The sequence below is a fragment of the Acanthopagrus latus genome, chromosome 13 (genome assembly GCF_904848185.1).
Source record: "Acanthopagrus latus isolate v.2019 chromosome 13, fAcaLat1.1, whole genome shotgun sequence".
NCBI lineage: Eukaryota > Metazoa > Chordata > Actinopteri > Spariformes > Sparidae > Acanthopagrus > Acanthopagrus latus.
The window spans coordinates 10,401,203-10,420,984 of NC_051051.1; the positions used below are offsets into that span (position 1 = coordinate 10,401,203).

General features: G+C 42.5%; 1 protein-coding gene and 2 long non-coding RNA genes across 5 annotated transcripts in view; 2 read left to right on the top strand and 1 right to left on the bottom strand.

Moving 5' to 3' along the window:
• The window catches only part of LOC119031126, a 106,269-nt gene extending 97,032 nt beyond the window's left edge, over positions 1-9,237 (bottom strand). The window contains exon 1 of the long non-coding RNA XR_005078529.1: positions 8,772-9,237. This is a non-coding gene — a long non-coding RNA (uncharacterized LOC119031126). The remainder of the gene's footprint in view (positions 1-8,771) is intronic.
• Positions 716-7,035, top strand: LOC119031127. 2 transcript variants are annotated; one of them, XR_005078531.1, is made up of 3 exons: positions 716-852; positions 1,160-1,295; positions 6,950-7,035. It is a non-coding gene; the product is annotated as an uncharacterized LOC119031127 (long non-coding RNA). The 2 variants fall into 2 exon arrangements; XR_005078530.1 differs by lacking the exon at positions 6,950-7,035 and adding an exon at positions 2,748-3,953.
• A 124-nt stretch (positions 9,238-9,361) lies between the features above and the next one.
• Positions 9,362-19,660, top strand: paxbp1 (PAX3 and PAX7 binding protein 1). 2 transcript variants are annotated; one of them, XM_037119347.1, is made up of 18 exons: positions 9,362-9,796; positions 10,032-10,154; positions 10,935-11,144; positions 11,469-11,690; positions 11,777-11,877; positions 12,052-12,275; positions 12,602-12,791; positions 13,753-13,876; positions 14,487-14,589; positions 14,886-15,001; positions 15,094-15,293; positions 15,391-15,538; positions 15,635-15,756; positions 15,847-15,923; positions 16,029-16,095; positions 17,094-17,240; positions 18,577-18,731; positions 18,909-19,660. In XM_037119347.1, the coding sequence occupies exons 1-18, from the start codon at positions 9,487-9,489 to the stop codon at positions 19,027-19,029; spliced, it is 2,760 nt and encodes a 919-aa protein (XP_036975242.1). In that variant the 5' UTR covers positions 9,362-9,486; the 3' UTR covers positions 19,030-19,660. The 2 variants fall into 2 exon arrangements, with proteins under 2 accessions (XP_036975242.1, XP_036975243.1); XM_037119348.1 differs by having other exon boundaries at positions 10,938-11,144.
• Positions 19,661-19,782: the final 122 nt, after the last annotated feature.

Sequence of the window (19,782 nt, forward strand, 5' to 3'; positions counted from 1 at the left end):
TTGCAGGTTGAACCTTTGTACTAAGAATAGCAGACCCAAAAAGGGTTCGCCTATGAGGACAAGCCCTAAACCCTATATGGTTCTATTTAGCACTTTTGTTTCTAAGACTGTATAAGATCAAGATTGAAGCCGAGGAGCAAGGGAGTAAAATCTGGGTCAGGTGTAAACGAGCTGTCCCTCTTCAGCTATTATTGAAGTACCTATGAGCAATCCCCACTTGTTCTAGTGGAGCTGCTCAGTGGCAAACAGCAGAATGTGCTTGCCCGTGGCAGCTCCCCGTCGGGAATCTATACAACTGCATGAATGTGACACAGTGTGGTGCTGAAAAATAGCATGCACACTCAGCCAAAGCCGCCTGCATAAATAAAGACCCAAAAAGTTAAACGCCAAGAAAAAAGAATTTAACGTGTAAACATTTTAAAGATTGCAAGTCCCCCTGCAGAGCGCCAGTGAATGATTGCCGGCGGCCCCGGGTCCTGTTCCTTTCAGCTTGACAGAAAGAAAGGGAGGTGCATTCAGGGAGAGTTATTCTTACATAATTACTCTGAAATCAAGGAAAGAAAGAAATAAGTCTCTGTCTTTACGTGTAAACTTTCGTGAGTGTCTCACTCTCTCCTGTAGAGCAGCAGCGAGTGATTGCTGTGCCCCGGGTCCCATTCCTGATGGGTTGACAGAAAGAGTAGAGAAATGCATTCAGGGAGAGTCATCATTTATCCCCATGTAATTACTCCGAAATCAAGGTGCTGAAATATCTGTACTCAGGCTGACGGAAGAGAAAAGCCCCTGAAGGACTGTCTGAAACACACGCTGCCTCAGAAATGAAGAGACGGAGAGGAGAGAGGCGAAAGCGGAGTAAGAAAAGCGAAATGAAGAGATGAGGGGGGATAAAAGTCGATACAAGGTCAAGCAGTTTTAAAAGAGATGGTCTAATGAGCAGTCAGATACAATGATTAATCAGCAGACGTGATGAGGAGTGGAGTGGAGAAGTGTAGAGAAAGAGTGTGCGTACCTGCCTTTGTGTGTGTGAGCTGCTGAAGTCAAATAGTTATTTTAAACTGCATGGAAATGAGTCGAATCTTCCGTGTCAGGATGGTCTGTCTCATTTCAGGTATCATGAGCCATATTCACATGGCGGCAATTTTCCTCTTTCCTCTCTCAGGGTGGGAAGCTCAAACGCTGGGATAATGTAATGCTGCTGTTCTCTGGCAAGTCATATAAACCATCGTTTTCACAGCTTCATGACTGATCAGCAACTGAAGTGATGAAGGATGGCAGACATCAGGCCACATGTCAAGGTAAAACAAGATGTTCGATAACCCGCTACCTTAACGTTAACATTCGACCACTTCTAAGATAATACTACCGATCACATCCTGCGTGTTTCACTTCAGGCTTAAATGTGCATTGATGTGTCGTGATATTTTGTAATTACTTTAAGGCTACGCCATCAAACAGTAATGTTACCTTGGAAGTTGTTGAAAGCTAACGGAGGCGGCCATTTTCCTTAGCCATCACGCTCAGAGCGGTGCTGTGGTACTGCGGTGCATCAGACTGCAGGGTTAGGGTTAGGTAAACATGAGGCACCTGACAAGTCCTTATCATTTGAATGCTTTCAGATTTAGCAAGGTCAAGGGTCAGTTGTTAATCGATCAGGAAGCAGCGATATGATAACAATTTGTCAAATTCGCTTATGTTTAAACAAGCTACAACCTGGAACACAGCATTGCGACATTTGAGCTGACGTCAGAGGAAAACGGGATGCGTGAATGTGGCCTGCAGATCGTCAGTAGCGGAACAATCAGCGAAACTTCTTTTTGGGTGTTTTGCATGCGGTGATCAAAACGTACTCATTGCATCTACTCGGTGCTCTGTTTGGCCAGTGTCGAGTGCAAACATCTGCTGCCGAAAGTGCGTGTCTGCCTGAATGCGTGCAATCGGGCACAATGACGAACTTATTACTTTAGTTTACACGAAAATGTTGTTGAAATTCCTCCCCAAATTAGCTCCCCTTTCATCTCCTAAACATCCGCATTGAAAATTCTCTTTTCATTTTTTCCCGCAGTAATTCTCTCAAACAGGAGTTCTCTAACCCAGCCCAACCCCCTGCACACCCCCCCCCCCTCCTTTCTGTCAAATGAGAAGTTTAGTTAACACATCCAGCACTAATCTCAGGACCATTATAAGCATTGCAGGGATGAAAGAATGGCAAGGGAGCAGATGAAAAGCGGGGAGGGCTTTCGCGTCTTCCCCTCCGCCGCGCTGTCCGCTGATGAGTGGGTTTTTGAGGATGTTTGAGTAGATCATTAAGGAGAAAATAAATCCTTAATTCTCTCTCTTCTCCCCACCCCCACCGACTAAAAGACAGCAGTTTGCGAGCAACATCTCTAATTCAGCGTGCATCTCTAACAAACAGACACGCGCACACCCGCTCTCGTAAGCCATGCATGCACTCAAGTGTGTGCGACTGTGACAGGAAATGAATATTTAAGCATTGAGCCGCAGGTGTAGCAGACGCAGTCATTTCTTGAGTCTTCTTGAGCGCATCATTTATTTACCAGTTTGAGGCTTCAAAGTGGGCTTAAATATCATAATTTTCTCGCACTGTTATCTTTAATCAGGCGCATCATCTCCTCCAACCCCCTTTTTTCCCTTCAACCCAAGCCTCCATCTGCTTTCGCTCCCAGGTGCTGTGGCTAAAAAAAAGGCTTCTCTGTGTGGTCTCTGAACGCATGTTTCTCCCTTGTCAGAGGTCAAGGATCAGGGTGTGCTGGTGTCCTTAAATTGTTAACACAAGTCCATCGCCCGCCTCCACCAAACGCACCCAGGAGAGGGAGAGAAGTTGTCAGATGAAGGACAAGTCTCCGAGATGCACGTGTATAAAAAGCTGGAGGAGATGTGTGAGCAAAAAAAAAGTCCTGATAGCGCTTCCTGTTTCCCGGACAGGATGTGCAACTACGGCTAAGTCTTCCCAGTGATTGGGCTTTGATGTTACCTTGAGTGATAGATGAGAGAGGTGGAGGAGTGTTGGAGGAGAGGAAAAAGGTGATGTTGCTGACACAGCAGTTTGAGACAACTTTCTTCTCCACGCTTTTTTTTTCTTTTTACTTTAAGCCTTTGCCACTTTTCTATCTGCACTCCACAAAAAAAAGAGGGGAAAAAAAGACAACCATCTCACTTTAAAGATGGTATAAACCGGAGATGGCGGCGCGGCAGCCGAGAGGGGGATTTGAAAAAGGAGCGTGAAGTGGGTTATGTCAAGTTTTTTATTCTAATGCATGAAGGAGGCAGTTGGAGGTCACTGCGGTATTCACAACTATGGGGGGGTTAACACCTTGGACAAACAACGCTCCGCACCTTTTAATCAGCTCATCGCCACCTACTGTAAAAAAAGAAAAAAAAAAGTCTGCTGTGTGACATGAGCAGCCCCGAGGACTCAGAGGGGAGGAAAGAATACTCTCACTGACACACACATGGATCATCTCGCACATGCACAGGAAAAATAAGCGTTAACCGGCGGGACAAGAATGGACGGTACCGTTTTCTCCTCTTTATTAATAACCGCAGAGTCAGACAAGCAGCGCCCGTGATCGAATGTTTGTTGTTCGTCAGTGCTTTTGGGTTCATTTGTGTTCAAATAGCTTGTGTCCCTGGTAGCAGAGGCAGCCCGCATTCTCTTGATTTCATCTTAGTGATTGATAGTGAGAGTGGCACATGCACTTGTTATCCCTCCTCATGCTTGCAGGAGGAATAATGTACTCCGCTCGCACAAAGCATACAGAGAGTCTAAACAGAAATTACCTCAGTGAATCCTGATCTCCCCGTTGGAGATAAGTACAATTAGCAGTCAGCGTTCAGCAGACATTTCTTGTGCGGCTTTGTACATGTGCGCCTGTGTCACAACGTTCATCTCGTGTCTCCAAAGGACTCTATTACCTGAGAGCGGTGGGGCAGATTAAGAGCTAATTCCAAAATCAGATTTCTGATTTTAGAGAAAATTGACTCCCTCTATTACATAAAAAAGAGAAAGAAAAAGATTCGCATTAATAGAAGTCCCCCGTAAGAGGTGGTAGGTGTTGGATCCTCTTGTCCTTCCATTGCGGCGGCTCTTTCTTTAATTCTCGTTCCATCTTCATTAGCACTTGACACGCACGCTGTGTATTTAATAAGCCGGGTTATTCAACCCTGATGTTTGTTCCATCAGTGCAAATGAAACCTTGGCTTCAGTACCTTTCGCTTTTTACAGTTACTGTATCCTGCGGGGGCAATTTTAAAGTGGCATCACACCTGCTGCAGCACTTAAACAAGAAAGACATACTCCCTCCCTTTTCTTCTTTTACCATGCTCTCCTGCACACACAGCTAGCAAATACTGATATAAGTCTCATACAAATTAAATTGCTTTTCTAATACAAATAATCATCTGAAATGGTCACATTGCGATAGCTCCCTCTTAACAATGAGAGGGGAGATTTGATGAGCCTTATGAACCTTTGAGTAGCAGTATTGATGTAATCTATATTCATGCTGGCTTATTTCAGATACATTCACTGGATCAGGAAATGTCATTGTATTTCATTAGCATTTATACATGAGTGAACCATGAGCGTACCCCTGGCCGGGAATGAGACGGCTTCCTCGCTAACAAGGAGCTACAGTGCCCTCAAGTGGTTTTATTTTTAGATGGATTTCATGCTCCAGTTTTGGTCAAAGTGCCACAAAACAGCCAGCTCAAGTCTGTGTGTCTTGTTTGAACTTTGAGCAGTTCCTTCTGGGGGGGGGCCGGGCCTCGTTTTTGTCTTTCCAAAAGCCAGTTTCAACTGATGAGACTGCCGAGACAGTTGCCGGTCATCCGGAGCTCTCAGGCCACCCGAGAAACAAACAAATGTCAGAATGAAGAAATGCCAAAGCACTGTTGGCTTTTCACAGTGGCTGAAAGTCAACACATTTACTCAAGAGCTGCACTTTAATAGGACTCTGTGGTACTTGCACATCCCATTTTATGTTACACGTTTCTTGAGCTCCACCACTTTTCAGAAGGGAAATAATAATTTCTACTCCACATTATTCTTTCAAAATTCTGACAACAAGTAACATGACATATTATTCAAGAATACGCCACATCACAGTATATAAAGTATTGGCGGTCAGCTCCACCTTCGCCAGCCTAGTTTCACGCCACTGAATGATCATCGAGATATAACAGGAATACTACAGGCAAGCGGTGTGTCTCTATGATTCTCTTGCTCTTCAGTGACTTGTCACTTTCATCATGAAGGTGATCCAATTGTGTATTTATATTATAAAGTTTAGAGAATATTACAGATCCAAGAGGAAACTGACAGAAGGGGGAGCCTGAGGGAACAGGCAGACCCACAAATCAGTCTGCTGCTTCAGCACCACAGACAGCGCCATGGATTTAACAGTGCACGGCACAGTTAGGCTGCTGACGTTTCAGAGTCTGAGCTGCACAGATCTAAGACTGAAACCTGAACAGCGAGAACTAAAGCACAAGGTACAAGTTTATTTGTTGGTAATAAGTAACCTTGTGCTCCAGCAAATCACCTACTGTGAACTCACTGAGTAAAATCAGTCAAATGTCAAATGTAAAATGAGGACATATTCATTCCACCACTGCTTTTTGGGATGTATCTCCAAGACCCAAAGTTGCACACTTGCGATGCTCCAGGTTGCACTTGGTTAGCCTCATATGGTAAAGAAAATGCTCTGTTGCAACAATGGGCACTTGACGGGATAGAATATGTTATTTATTTAGAATTGAACGTGGCAGTTGTGTATTAACCTCGCTCAAAAATATTGACTCTACGATATGAAATTTAGAGGAGTTTTTATATTAATGAAAATTTACAGCTATAAGCACATTAGCTGTACATCCATAAGGACATTCTCAATGCCACTTGCTCAATTGTTTTGCACACGTGCCAGCCACTAATGTAATACACGTAGGTTTCTGTAATAAAACTAAGGAAATGGTCACCGCTTTAGCTTTGTCAGTAGCGATGGATTGGTCACGTGATACTTGCACTCCTCACTACAACACCAAAAGAATTGGATTTCTCTGCTCTGGTGATGAATGTGTGGTTTAGAAAAACGGAGCTCTGGACCTTTAAAAACGGAAATGCTACCATTAATGGGAAGATATTTATCTCCAATTATCGTCTTAATGGCAAAGGATCAGCGTGATGTTAATTAATCACGACGTATCACTCCAGCTTCATCTGCGGTGACACTTTAATTTCAGCAGTTATTATCAGTACCGGAGCGTACACTTTGCTGTGTCAAGTAATGGCTCGGTAATGACCCTTCGTTAACTGCGGCCTCGCATGTCTGGCATTTATTAAAGGAACCGAACTATGATGAAGTCCAAGAATGCATATTATCTGTTCCTATCGAAGATAAATATGCTCCTCTCACCTCTCCCATTGTTCATGATGTGTTTAACGTGTCACCATACATACTGAGGCAATCAGGTGCAATTTCCGAGGGAGGCCTTCGGATCTTTCATCTTGTCTGGACTATTTTTCAAAAAAAGCTGTCGTCCAGGTAAGTACATAAGTGAAAGAAATGGCTGAGACATAATGAATAGTGAATGTAAGTGGGATGGAATGAAAGGAGAACATTATTATGGAAAAGGGTTTTCTCAGAAAAATAGGTACACGAAGGTCATACACATGATGTCTTTTTAACTATCTACCTACCTACCTACCTACCTACCTACCTACCTACCTATCTGATTTTGTATTACTATCACATCTTTCTCCCTGTTTGTTCTTAAATAAACTTATATGTGAATCAATACTGAACCCACTCCTGACTCCTTTGTGTTTGGCACAATAAGCCACCGTCTGACACCAGACATTATGACTTGTCATAGCAGGAAATGTACTAATGCGTGTTACTAACAACATTAATGAGGTTCTGTTCTATTTTAGGGTCCCGGCAAGCTGTGACAGTGTGAAGCGAGAGCAGCAGAAAAACGGAGCAGCTAAATGAAATTCAGGGATCGCGTGGCACGTCGAAACGCATCTACTATGAAAAACGTCTGTACCTCATAAAATGTCAATATTGTGAACTGAAAATTGGTGAGCTAATTCTGTTTATCCAACAACGCAGGTTCCAAACACGACACATGTTTTTTTTAGGCCATTGCTTGTGTAATTGAGATACTTCAATGGAAGAATGTTCACACTCAACAGCCCACTCAACAGTATAACGTGGATGCAGTGGTTTACTGCAACCTATGATTTTTCCTTTCAAAGTGATGAAAAGAGTCTTTGAGCACCATGAAAAATATTTCTGTTATGACTGCAACCTATGATATCCAAATAGAAGAGCGTTCCACTGTCCTACAAATGGGGCAATCCACAATACTGGATGGTTCAGTGTTACGAAACACCATGTGTCAATGTGGAGGTCATGCTTGCAGTCCTTTTTTCTGATTTTCATGACTTGTGTCAAGTCGTCAGTCGGATTGTTTGGAGAACATACTGAGTAGACAAAAGGCATCATTGTTAGACGCAGATGGATCGCTTGTCTGAATGTGTTATAGTGAGATTACATCGCTGGAAACTTTCATATTGAGCTGATTGGACCGTCGCTGTCAAAGTCACCCCCCCACTGTATGTTATGACACCAATACTTGATTTGAGTGTTGGCGACTATCTCTGCATGAAAGGCTTTATACAAGACTGGTTACTTGCTTTTACAGTGTTAATGCTCTCGTGGCACTTACCCAAATGCAGACTAAAAGCAGGAAAGTTAAAGGCCATTTCAGTGATCTTTAGGGTTTTGCAGTATTGCAAAAAAAAAAAAAAAAAAATTTGATTGTGATGTGACTCATGATGAATAATAATAATTTTTGTAACACAATTTTACTTTTCACAGATAAAACAAGATTTGCAGGCTGAGGCATTTCTGCAGCACTGCTGACTGCCATGCTGCTTCTCTACAGCTTCAGCAATATTTTTGTTTAACTGTCCAGCACTCAGGTTAACCATTTACATGACCAGGTGAACATCGTTAAGGGTTAATTAGGTTAATGGCGCTGTCAACCCTGTTATGAGTGCCACAAGTGGGTTTATTTCTTTTGCGTCAAGCCATGTAGTACATTTGTATTTCAATGTATAAATAAAACAAACCATTTAATAAACATAACCATACAGATTACTTGACTGTTGTGACCTAATTGCAGTCTTTGGAAAGATAATGCACGGAAAAAAGCCTATTTAACAAACCGTCATAATTTGCTGACAAACATATTCATTGATACAGACTTCCACGAATCATTTTCAGCCACTTGTGCTTGAGTTTCCGCATTTAAATAAGCAAAATAAGCCCCGATTGTTATATTTCTGATCAATATAGCTAAATTACAATGCCAAGTGCCTGGTAGCGATCATCACTGTAGCAATTATCATTACCCGATGCAACATTTATGCCATGCTGCTTTTCTGAAGCAAGAGTAATGTTATTTCTTCAAACCAATTCAACCACTTCAGAGCGTACTGAACACAAACTAACATTACAACTACCCGGTCACTTAAAAGACACTTTTGCTAACCAGTAGCCATAAACACAAAGCTAAACACCAGAATTAGCATACAAGCTAACAAGCCAAGCTAGATTTAGCAACGAAGCAACATCTTATGGCGATATGCGGTATTGCAAGTATTACTGTGACCGCCACCACCATAGCCTTGTGGTTAAGACACAGAATAAAAGATAATATAAAGCAATGTCGAGATATGTCCTTACTTGTCCAGCAGAAAAGCGTCCAACTCTGCGTCGCTCTCGAGTCCTTACAAATCACAGGGCTCCTCCACCTCTGAAATGAGGCTCTGATATGCATCCTTGTTTTCTCTCTGGCTCGACCAATTCTGTATGTTTGCACTGCTTTTCTTCATCAGTCTTCTTCTTTCTTCTCTTTGAAGTGGGGCATTTTTTGGCTCTGTTGTTGTCATCTCTTCTCTGCCACCGTTTGCAGTTGGGGCTTGAGCTTGAACATCTCTGACCACCAGGTAAGAGTCACCTGTGCGGGGGAGGGGCGCTGCCCAGGATGCGCTGCTGCCACATGGTACGCACGAGAATGATTGTGTCTTCTCAGACACTTCCCTCGGCTCTGATTGGTTGTGCTGACACACAGACAGTGACCTGCATCTTATTCTACTGTCAGATCATAATGTCAATTTTGGCAAATATAACTATAGACTATAGCTGTACTTGATTGATTCGTTGCTGCATTTAACTAAATGAGCGATGCCCGTCGCTACCAGTTCTGACCAGGTGAGGGCAGTGACGTGACGCTGACGCAGGCACTCGCACCTTCAATTTCTGAAACACGAAGAAGAAACGCGGTTCCTGGCAGAAAATGGCCGACTGCGAGTGTGGAAAGAATCTCCCTCGGCTTCAGGCGCTGTCTTAACGTGTCTTGCGTAGGAGCATGCACTGCTGCGTTCCTTAGAGAGACATAATGTTTAAAAAGGCGAAGCGAGCTAACTTTCGGCGGAGGAATGAGTCCGACGAGGACGAGCCGGACGAGGCTCGGCTGCCGACGCTGGCGCCGATATCGTTCGGGCCTGTCGCGGAGCAGATCCCGTTTATGGAGACCTCCAGCAACAGTGTTAGCGGAGCACCTAGCGGCACGGATAACTATCATAGCAACGGGTTTCTGGCTAACATGAACAGCGTAAGAGCTGTGAAGAAGGAAAAGAAAAGCAAAGAAATACCCATTGTACCCGCGCCGACGAAAGCCAGCTTGCTGAGTTTCGACGACGATGAAGGTAACGTTAACTCGGTTAAGCAATGCTAAGTTAGCTAGCCGGTTAACGATAACCAGCTGGAGAAAAACGTGTCGTCCTGACGGGTTTAAGCATCGTGTTCATATTTGATACACTAAACGTGTATAAAATGATGTATAAGCAACACCTTTTTAAATTAAAATCACCCTATGGTCATGAGGTTAACTTGAATGATGTGTATGTTTTAACTTGACTCTCACCGCTTGTTTGTGAACAGATGAATCCGAGGTGTTCAGAGTGAAGAAATCCAATCACAGCAAGAAGATTGTCAAACAGCTGAAGAAGGAGTACAAGGAGGATTTGGAGAAGTCTGGAACCGTCAGGCAGGACGTCAAATCAGGTGGGATACATGATATTGTCATCGCTGCTGTCACATTAGCAGCGTGAGAACACCTTAACCACGCATCTGACTTGGCAGCTGCAGCGTTTGCCCCTTCCATGGGACAACATGAAGCTGAATTGAGGCAAAAAAAAATAGTTTTGATAACATACACATAACAATAAACAACGAAGCATTGACAAATACTCAGAGCCTTTAGAGTTAATTGTTAATACCACAAGATGGGGGTAGATCTCTGAGGGGGTCATCATTTTAAAGAGGCAGTTTTTAGAAGTTAGTTGTAGCTGTGTTTGCATTCAGCAGAATTATCCTCATATTGCATTCCCACCAAGGGAATCAAAATCATTGGTCATCTTTTTTTTGTCTCCTGAAATAAATCTTATTGGCAGGATTTATTTTTAAAGGTCAAAGATGCATTGTTGTATGGTCTGCAGTCACACTGCCAGACCAGAACAAATGAAACTGTTAAGGTATATTGTGTGTGTACCACCTACTGTCTCTGGCCAATCAACTACTGCTCACTGCTGGGTGACCACATAACTAACTGTGTGCCATTGTGTTGCTTCATTCGGCAACACATGGTGACCTATCAGACTAATGCTTTAAAATTCCCTTAAAAGTCTACCTATCAATGCTATTGGGTTATCAGGACGGGCCAGTGTGGTAATAGGATGGATCATGACAGTCATCCCGTAGTATCTTCTAAATAGGTATAATGTAAATGTAATGGATGTCTCTGAGACAACAGGCTCATAAATTTCTGCATCCCATTTTTCCTAGAAGCTACTCAGCCTGCAATTTCTATCAAAGAGGAAGTTACTAGCAGAGCTGGCAGTGAACAGGGGGAGGAGGAAATGGAGGTGGACAGTGCTGATGAGCAGGAGGAAGAGGCGAAGGGTCAAAGTAGCCAGGCACCCAGTCAAGTCTCCAAGAGCACCAATGCTGGAGCAACATTCAACACACTTTCCTCCCTCGGCAGCCTGAAACCAGGTATGATACACACACTCTTACACACACTAAAAAACACTTGTATGAGCACTTTTGTGAAGATTGGGTCAACTCTTCATGTAGTGTGATTGTTCTTTACTTTTGAGTGTTATGTAACTGAAAATATCATGTTTCCATAATATTTTATAAATTGCACTCTTCTACTAATGTTCAATTGAACTTCATACCCCTCTCTGAATTATTGGTTCTTGGAAGTGCTCTCATCCCATTGCATGCAGCATCAACACTAGACCTGAAAGACTTGTTGGAGCTGTACGCACAATTACACAAGAACATCACTCAAGTCCTGTTTCACACTGTCTTTAGGCGAGATTCCTGATGCTGCATTCATCCACGCTGCCAGAAAGCGCCGGCAACTGGCAAGAGAGCTGGGAGGTGATGCCCCTCTGGTAGAGACGGAGACTCCTAAGAAACGCATGGTAGGAGAAGACCAAGATGCCAGCGACGACGAAGACGAGGAAGAGAAGAGGATTCGCTTCAGCGGAGTCAAGAACAAAAGCCAGAGACAAAAGATAGCTGAGGAGATAGGTACTATAAGAAGTTGTGCACTGACAAGTTATTGTGATTATATGCTACTGTTTTCAATTACACAAATGTCCCCTTTACATGAACAGGTATTGAGGGTAGTGATGACGAGGCACTGGATACAGGTCAGGACGAGGAGGTTAGCCGTTGGGAGCAGGAGCAGATTCGGAAAGGAATCAGCATACCCCAAGTAAGCGCTACTAAATCTCTGAACAACAGTTTTTGATTTTTAACTAATCAGTTAGACCATATGAGGCAAATAGCTTTATTAATAATGCAAAGAAACATTAGTTACAGACTTAATGAATTAGTCATACAAGCAGTACTGAAAGCATTGTGTTTTTTCCCTTTTTTTAATGACCAGGTCCAAAGCAGCCAGCCAGAGGACAACACAGTCTACTACCAGAACAGTTATGAGAGCCAGCCCTATGGCTCTTCCTACAGCATGCCGTTCACCTACAGCACCGTGACTCCACAGACTGTCAAGCCAGTTGGCCGGGCAGACAATGGCTCTGTTCACTATGGAAGCTCAATTAGTGATCTAACCCCGGTATCCATTGATCTGGTAAAGAAACGCCTGCAGGATAGGTAGGTGCAGTAGAAGACTGCAGCAACGTCTTATATCAATCTTCAGACGCAGCAAAGCTACCCACAGGTCTAAGTGCCAGAGAGGCAATGTGGGGTCTGGAGGGAGCTGTATTTCTCACCCTAATTACGACTCCCTTTTGACCAGGAGTGCATTATTTTAACATCTTTGTCTCCTATAAATCAGTTTTCCTGATTCTCTGTGTATTTGATGGGTGTGTTTTTCTGCTTAGTGTATGTCATTGATCAAAATTAGACTGCTTTTGTTTGTCCTCAGCCCCATCTAATTCATCCTTACTGTTTTTCCCCTGTATGTCATGTGTCTGTAGGCTCAGCCATATGCATGCAGGCCACAACGCCAACCTCAAGCGCTACAAACAGATCGAAGAAGATCTAGCTGCCTCTGAGAGCACCATACAGCAGCTGGAGGGCTCGTCCAATGACAATTCAGATCAATATAAATTCTTGCAAGAGATGCGAGGGTATGTTGGAGACTTGCTTGAGTGTTTCAGTGAAAAGGTAAGGGAGAATTTTTCTGCTGCCTGATTAGCTGTTTTCTGTTTTGTGTCTGTGTGTTCTCCTACCACTTAATGTGGATTTGAAAGGGATTAAGTCAAATAAAACAATCCGTATTGTGTTTTGATTTAGATGTTACTCTTTTATACATTATTGTTAATGCTAGTAACCAAACCTGCAAGCCAACGTGAAATTAAATGTGTCACTTGGTGTACACTTCATGATTGTCCCAGTTGCTTCACAACTTCTGGTCTTTTTATAGAAAGCGAATGTTATTACTTTAAAATAAAACACATTGTTAATTATTTCCACTACTTAAACAGAATTAATTTATGCTAGTCATTACTCATACAGTAAGTTAACTTGTCCATGATGAAATTTCATCTGATACAAACAATATATTTATAGATTATTAACTTATTATTATTAGCTATATGCATGTCTAAACAGAATAATTCAGTCTTGATCCTGCAGCAGCACAGCAGCAACTACTTGAAACAAATGGAGAAGAGACTCCTCCCCACTAATGTCTGTTTTAACCCTGATAGGCAAAACTCATTGCACAGAACACTGTGATGGAGACGGGACACTAACCAACCATTCTCAGTATGACTTAATATGGAGTCTTTTAATCCAGCATAAATATCAAGACTGGAACTGTATATTTACATTGTTGGGTAAAAACCTTCAACTCAAACATTACAAGGCATTTGACTTTAATTTGGTTGATCAATATTTTCTGGCTTAAACCACTGGCTGATCTAAAGAACATAGATTTTAAGCTTTCCTTCATGGGTATATGGCATTTCAGAGATACCAGGTTTTCACCCGACACTAGTGATATTTTGGTTCCAGTGTTATATTGTCCATCGTGCTCCTCTTGTCCATCCAGCAAGACACCCCTGTGATTCGGAGCCCAGCTTTTGTTTGGGTTAGAGGTCACAGAAGGCATCATATCTTTCAGGTGCCTGCTGTCCTGGAGCTGGAGGCTGCCATGCACCAGTTACTAAGGCAACGGGCCTCACGACTTGTCCAGAGAAGACAGGATGATATTAAAGATGAATCGGCGGAGTTTGCAAGCCTTTCAAGTCAGTCCATCTTGAAGGTTTTTATGATTTATTTGAACAGACCTCGTTAGTTCTCTGTATGCGAGTGTGTGTGTGTGCTCACATACTTGTCTGCCACAGCCCCCGTTATGTTTCCCTGATGAGCGTGATTAAGGTTAATTGAGGTGTGATTTTGAGTGAGTGAGCATGTACGTACACAGGAAATGTTTTATTGGAGCTGTTTCAGCTGCTCTTTAATGGCCAACTCTCACTGTCAGCTGGGTGGTATTAACGCAGCTCAAGAGTCACTAAGTAAAGATAAAATCTGTCAGTGACTTGTCATCTGTCACTTCACTGTGACATGTAGGAGGTTGCAGCCAGGTAAGTGACTAGAAAATGAATGATATAATAATTATTTGTCAAAAATATGATGTGTTATTGTTGGTTTATAGATTTGGAGGTTAAGGTCAATATTTTAAATTTGCTTCATAATTATGAAACAGTTCTTATGCGTATCCATTGCCTGTTTAATCTGAATTTATTTTTAAGTAATTAAGATCATTTCAGTAATTTTGTGTCCAGTAAAAGATTGAGGTTATGGGCTGTCTCAGCTTTTCACTACTGGTTCTAACATGGCTCCTGTCTCTTGCAGATAAAGCTGTCATGGCTCCTAATCTAGACTCATTTGGTCGAGACCGAGCAGCATACCAAGAGCATAGTCGTCAGAGAAGAATAGCAGAAAGAGAAGCACGACGGTATGACGCTTATTCACTGTCGAGGAAATGCTGCCAGGATGTGTAATCTTTGTTTCTGTGACGTGTTTCTAGCCTAAAGACACCAGCTCTGTTGTTGTGTTTTTGTGCTTGCATTAGTCCATAAATCCTGATCTCACCTCTCTGTGCTGTTCACAAAAACATATTGCTGGTTGTGTGTTGGTTCATAAAGCTTGGGATAAGCATGCAAGAGATTCTTAGTTCTGACTTTTTAGTGACAAGCTGATTGCAGTTTATCACAAACTCTATCCACTTTTATGCTTTTTGACTGGGTGCAGAACTCGGCGGCGACAAGCTAGAGAGCAGAATGGAAAGCGGGCTGAGCATAAAGAAGGCTTATCATCCGATGATGAGGAAACCTCAACTGACATCACCAGCTTCAGCATGGAGAGAGGTCCATAATTAAATGTGATGATTAAACACAGACAACTTGCATCGGACATTCTGCAGGGCATGCCTAACTAAAGCCTTTCGTCTCCCATCCAGATCGAATCATCAGGGAATGTAAGAAAGTATTTGAGGATGTGGTGGAGGACTTTCACTCTCTTGACTGCATCAAATCCCATTTTGAAGTGTGGAGAAGAGACTATGCCGACTGTTACAGAGACGCTTACATAGGCCTCTGTCTACCCAAACTCTTTAACCCTCTAGTCCGTCTGCAGCTGATAACATGGAACCCTCTGGAGGTAAGACTTGTATGAGATTTATGATTTGAACTTGTTTTTTTTAAATATGAATGATGAATTCTGATTCTCTGGTGTCTTTTTTTCCCCATTCCTCCAGGGACAGTGTGCAAATTTCGAGTACATGCTCTGGTTCGAGTCCCTGTTGTTTTACGGCTTTGAGGAGCACAACATTTTGCAGAGAGGGGATGGAGATATCAGCCTGCTGCCTGCTATTGTGGAGACGGTCATCCTGTCCAAATTGACTGGTTAGAAAAACCCACACAGTTGCACTGAGCGTACCAAGATTTGCTTGGCAAAATATGTAATGTGTATTCATGTATGGGTTTGTGTGTGTTTGTTAGTGTTGGCAGAGCAAGTGTGGGACCCGCTGTCAAGCAGTCAGACAGCCAGTCTGGTGGGCTTCATTCACAGACTAATGAAGGGTTACCCCACCGTGCTGCATGGGGAAAACCGATACACACAGGTATAAACATAATGAATTTTATCTGCAAAACAAGAGATAACTTCAGTCACTTGTCATGGAATTGATGTCTTGATTTTTTTCTTCTTTCAGGAGCTTTTAAAAACCATTGTATTAAGGACCAGGCGGACTCTTGACGAAGATGTCTTCCTTCCACTCTACCCAAAAAAGTATGTTTCTCAACATTGTGGGTCGTCCAGTTTGCATTTGTTTGAATCTGTATAATAAAACTTGGTAACTGATTAAAGTTTTGTTTTTTTTTTTCTTTTGTTTAGTGTGTTGGAGAACAAGAATAGCAGTCCCTACTTATTCTACCAGAGGCAGTTCTGGTCTTGTGTGAAGGTAAGCGAAGCAAAGACAGTGTTGTTTTGTATTAATTCATTAATTCACATACTAATTAAACTGATGGGTCACCTTAAACAGAGGACCACAATCCCTAGTGTAGGCTGCCTCACAATAGGAAAAGCGGTAATTTGTATGTATTGTTTGAAAAGCTGATTACTTTACAAGTTGCACAATAGTAAAAAAGTAGAGAACAAAAAAATCTGAGAAAACTGTTAGGGTGCATTTACCCTGTCAGAAGAAACCTGATTGCCTGTTTTCTCGGTAATACTGCCAGATGTTAAGCATCTGTAACCCTATTTGCTTGGGACTAGAATAAACATGGGACCTCATGATTTAAGCAAAGTCTATATTTTGCTCATATATACTGGCATAATCTCCTGGATATGATGTCATGGCCCTGCATAACACTAACATTTAAGAGGCGAAGTGTCTGTTCTTTACATTAATAATATGGTTCGGAGTTGTTTTGGTCACTTTCTGCCTGTGTTTCAGGCACAAATACACATTTGCAGCTCATTTAGATCAAGTAACAGATGCTTAGTGGCTTAACTTCTGGCTTAACATGAATATGACAACCTTTTGTTGCACCTAACTTTTCTGCTGACTCTTATTCAACATATTTTGAACCGCAATCAACTTTCACACTAGTTTATTGTGGGACAACATAAAACGGAGAGGAACCACCCAAATCACTGCAAGTCCCCCAGATGCCAATTTGCATTGAACTTGTATTATAACTTGACACAAATGAAGGACAGGGCAGATATGCACGGGATAACAGTTCCAGTAAACCTCCCTAATTATTATAAATTACTAGCATTCCCCAGGTAATACTGGTCCTCTGCAAAAATGCTCTTGATATATTTCGTACAGTAACCACTGTAGGCAAAATTTCCATCCTTAGCCAATAGAAGTACTTGAATATTGACGTTGACATGCTCTTGTGCTGCTCCCCTTTGAGTACAGTCTTACTCTGTTATTCCTTCTGTGCAAAGCTGCTGGGCAACATTCTGCAGTGGGAAGGCATCCTGTCCAGTTCCTGTCTGAGGGATCTGGCTTTGGACAGCACTCTGAATAGATACATCCTCTCTGCACTGCAGACCACAGATACTTGGGAGGATAATGTTGCAAAGTGCCAGAAGGTACGAGACACACACACACACACAATGTTTAGTAGTTTCCTTCACATGTAAATAGTCACAGAGCATTCTCTGATTAACTGATCCATTTTGGAGCAGTGATTACAGTGTAATTTCACATTTCGGCATCTGATTGAAGTCAAGTCGAAAGTGGAGCTTAAATTTACAGTTGGTGTGTTATAAGTGTTGTGAACATGACTTGAGGGCATGTACGTCCTGCTAAATCCCGTTTACTTCATAAAGTCTAACACACCCCTTCTGCTCCGATGTGCTTTCTTCAGTGATATCAGTGTGTTGATGTAGAGAACATCAATATAAGTCGGCACTGGGGGGCCTCTCCTGTCTGCTGTTTGAACTCCATGCTCCACTGCAGTTCATTGTGCTAGAACATGAAGCTTTGCAGGGGGCCATTTTAATTAGATATGATTCCTGATTCCACCAGTTTGGTCAGCAGTGATATTAGTTTGGTTTGTATGAGAGTCATTACAGCCTTAGATGCTGTACTTTCTAGTACCTTTTTCAGGTAAACACCATCAGTAGTGCAAAGAGAGAGCAGTTCTAATTTGGTCTGAGATCAGATATAATTATGATTTGTCATAAAGCTTGCTGAACAGCATTTATACAGTACAGTAGATACATTTCTTGGTTTCAAAATAAATGTGCCAACCACATCTAAAAACAGATTTTTTTTTTTTTTTTACTACACAGAGGGAACAGTCTCCTCCTGACTCTGACTATTTTAGATGTGCCTATATTTTATCATACTAGCCTCTCAGCCCAGGTCCATGTGATTGGGCTGCTATCCTTACTATTTGGCCTTTTTATGATTTTATTAAGGGCGGCTGTCGCTCAGTGGGTAGAGCAGGTCGACTAGTGATTGAAAGGTCGCTAGTTCAAATCCCGGCTCCGGGCAAGGCTGAGCAGCATGTCGAAGTGTCCTTGAGCAAGATACTGAACCCCACATTGCTCATCAGTGAGGGCCCTGCGATGAGCTGGCGGGAGTACCCTGCCCTCGCCCTGAGACAAGGCTGGGATTGGCTCCAGCAGCAACACCCCGTGACCCCATGGAAAGGGATAAGCGGTTATGGTCAATGACATGACACGATTTCATTAAGGCAGGACAGCTTGAAGTGTGACAGGAAGGCTGAATGGGGGGAGGGGTGACATGCAGCGAATGGCCGCAGGTTTGAATCCAAACTTGGGCTGCTGCAGTGAGGACACAGCCTCTAGAACATACCTGTTAAGACTTAACTTTCAGCTGGTTCAAGCCTGCCCGTTTTTCAGAATCCTTAAACAGAGTGACACACTCCTGTTGAACTCCTTTCTTGTACGTTTTCAGGTGGTGGAGTGTTTGCCAGCACAGTGGTTCTCGGGGCTGAAGGGCCAGCAGACGTTGCCTCAGTTGGAGCCACTCTGTCGCTACCTCGCCCACCTGGCCAACTCATTGTACCGCAGTGGAATGGGCACGTGTGATGTGGAGCGGCGAAATACCAAGTAAGCATCTCTACGTGACTGCATAAACACTTTATTAGTCCAAATTTGGGAACTTGAATTCAACTTTAGCTCCATCTGCTGTAACATTATGAAAGGTGCTGGGAGAAGGGTAAAAATGTTGGGGTTGTTTGGTCAAATTAAATAAACCACTAATATATAACCTATATCTGCCAACAGGGACCAAGTCAAAGAGGTTGTGAAGATGCTGGGCCACATGAACGCCCTGGACCACGTCATCAACGTGGCAGCAGAGCAAGGCGTTAAAGACATAAAACAACTTTTTGAAGCCAAGTCTTAAAGGAGGACAAACAAACAGCAGCGTTCCAGTGATCTTTTCTTGTGTTCGGCACATTTAAAGCAATCAGGATCAATAAGTTGGATCCCTGGACAAAGTGTGCATAAATCAAATACAATACATGTTTCCTTTTTAATGAAAGGAGAAGGTGAAAAAACCTTTGGTGTAAATATTGTGAATAATGTATAGAAAGGTTTGCTCACACACCTGTTAATACAAGACCGATGCTGAGATGAGGCCTTGTTATTGTCAGCTCAAAACAACCACTGTTACACCACGAGCTGACGATATTTTAAATGCATAATTTATTAAGAGTAAACTGTTGTGACCTGGATTATTGACATCTGATCACTAAATCAACAACCCCGGTATCTGTAAAAAGAAAAAACAGCTTTACCACCTTGATTTCCTCCTCCTGCACTTACACTATTTCCACGTGCCAAAAAGAAAAAACTGCATACTGACAAAGACTGACGCAACTTGTTTTTGTTCTTTGGTCCCCCACTTCATCTCACTGTCACCGACAGACTGCCCCGATGACTCTGCCAGAGCTGCGAGCTTTGTATTTAGATTTGTAAAACTTTTGTTTTAGAATTTTATTTGCCTGAAAAATAAAAATATTCATTTGAATGATCGCTGTCTTGTCGCAATTAAGTGGAAAGTCTGGCTCCTGCTGTGGCTTTGTTTTACATGTTTTGACAGAAAAGGGGACATCCAACTGTTATTTAAATCTGTGTGTTTTTCTCATTTTACATG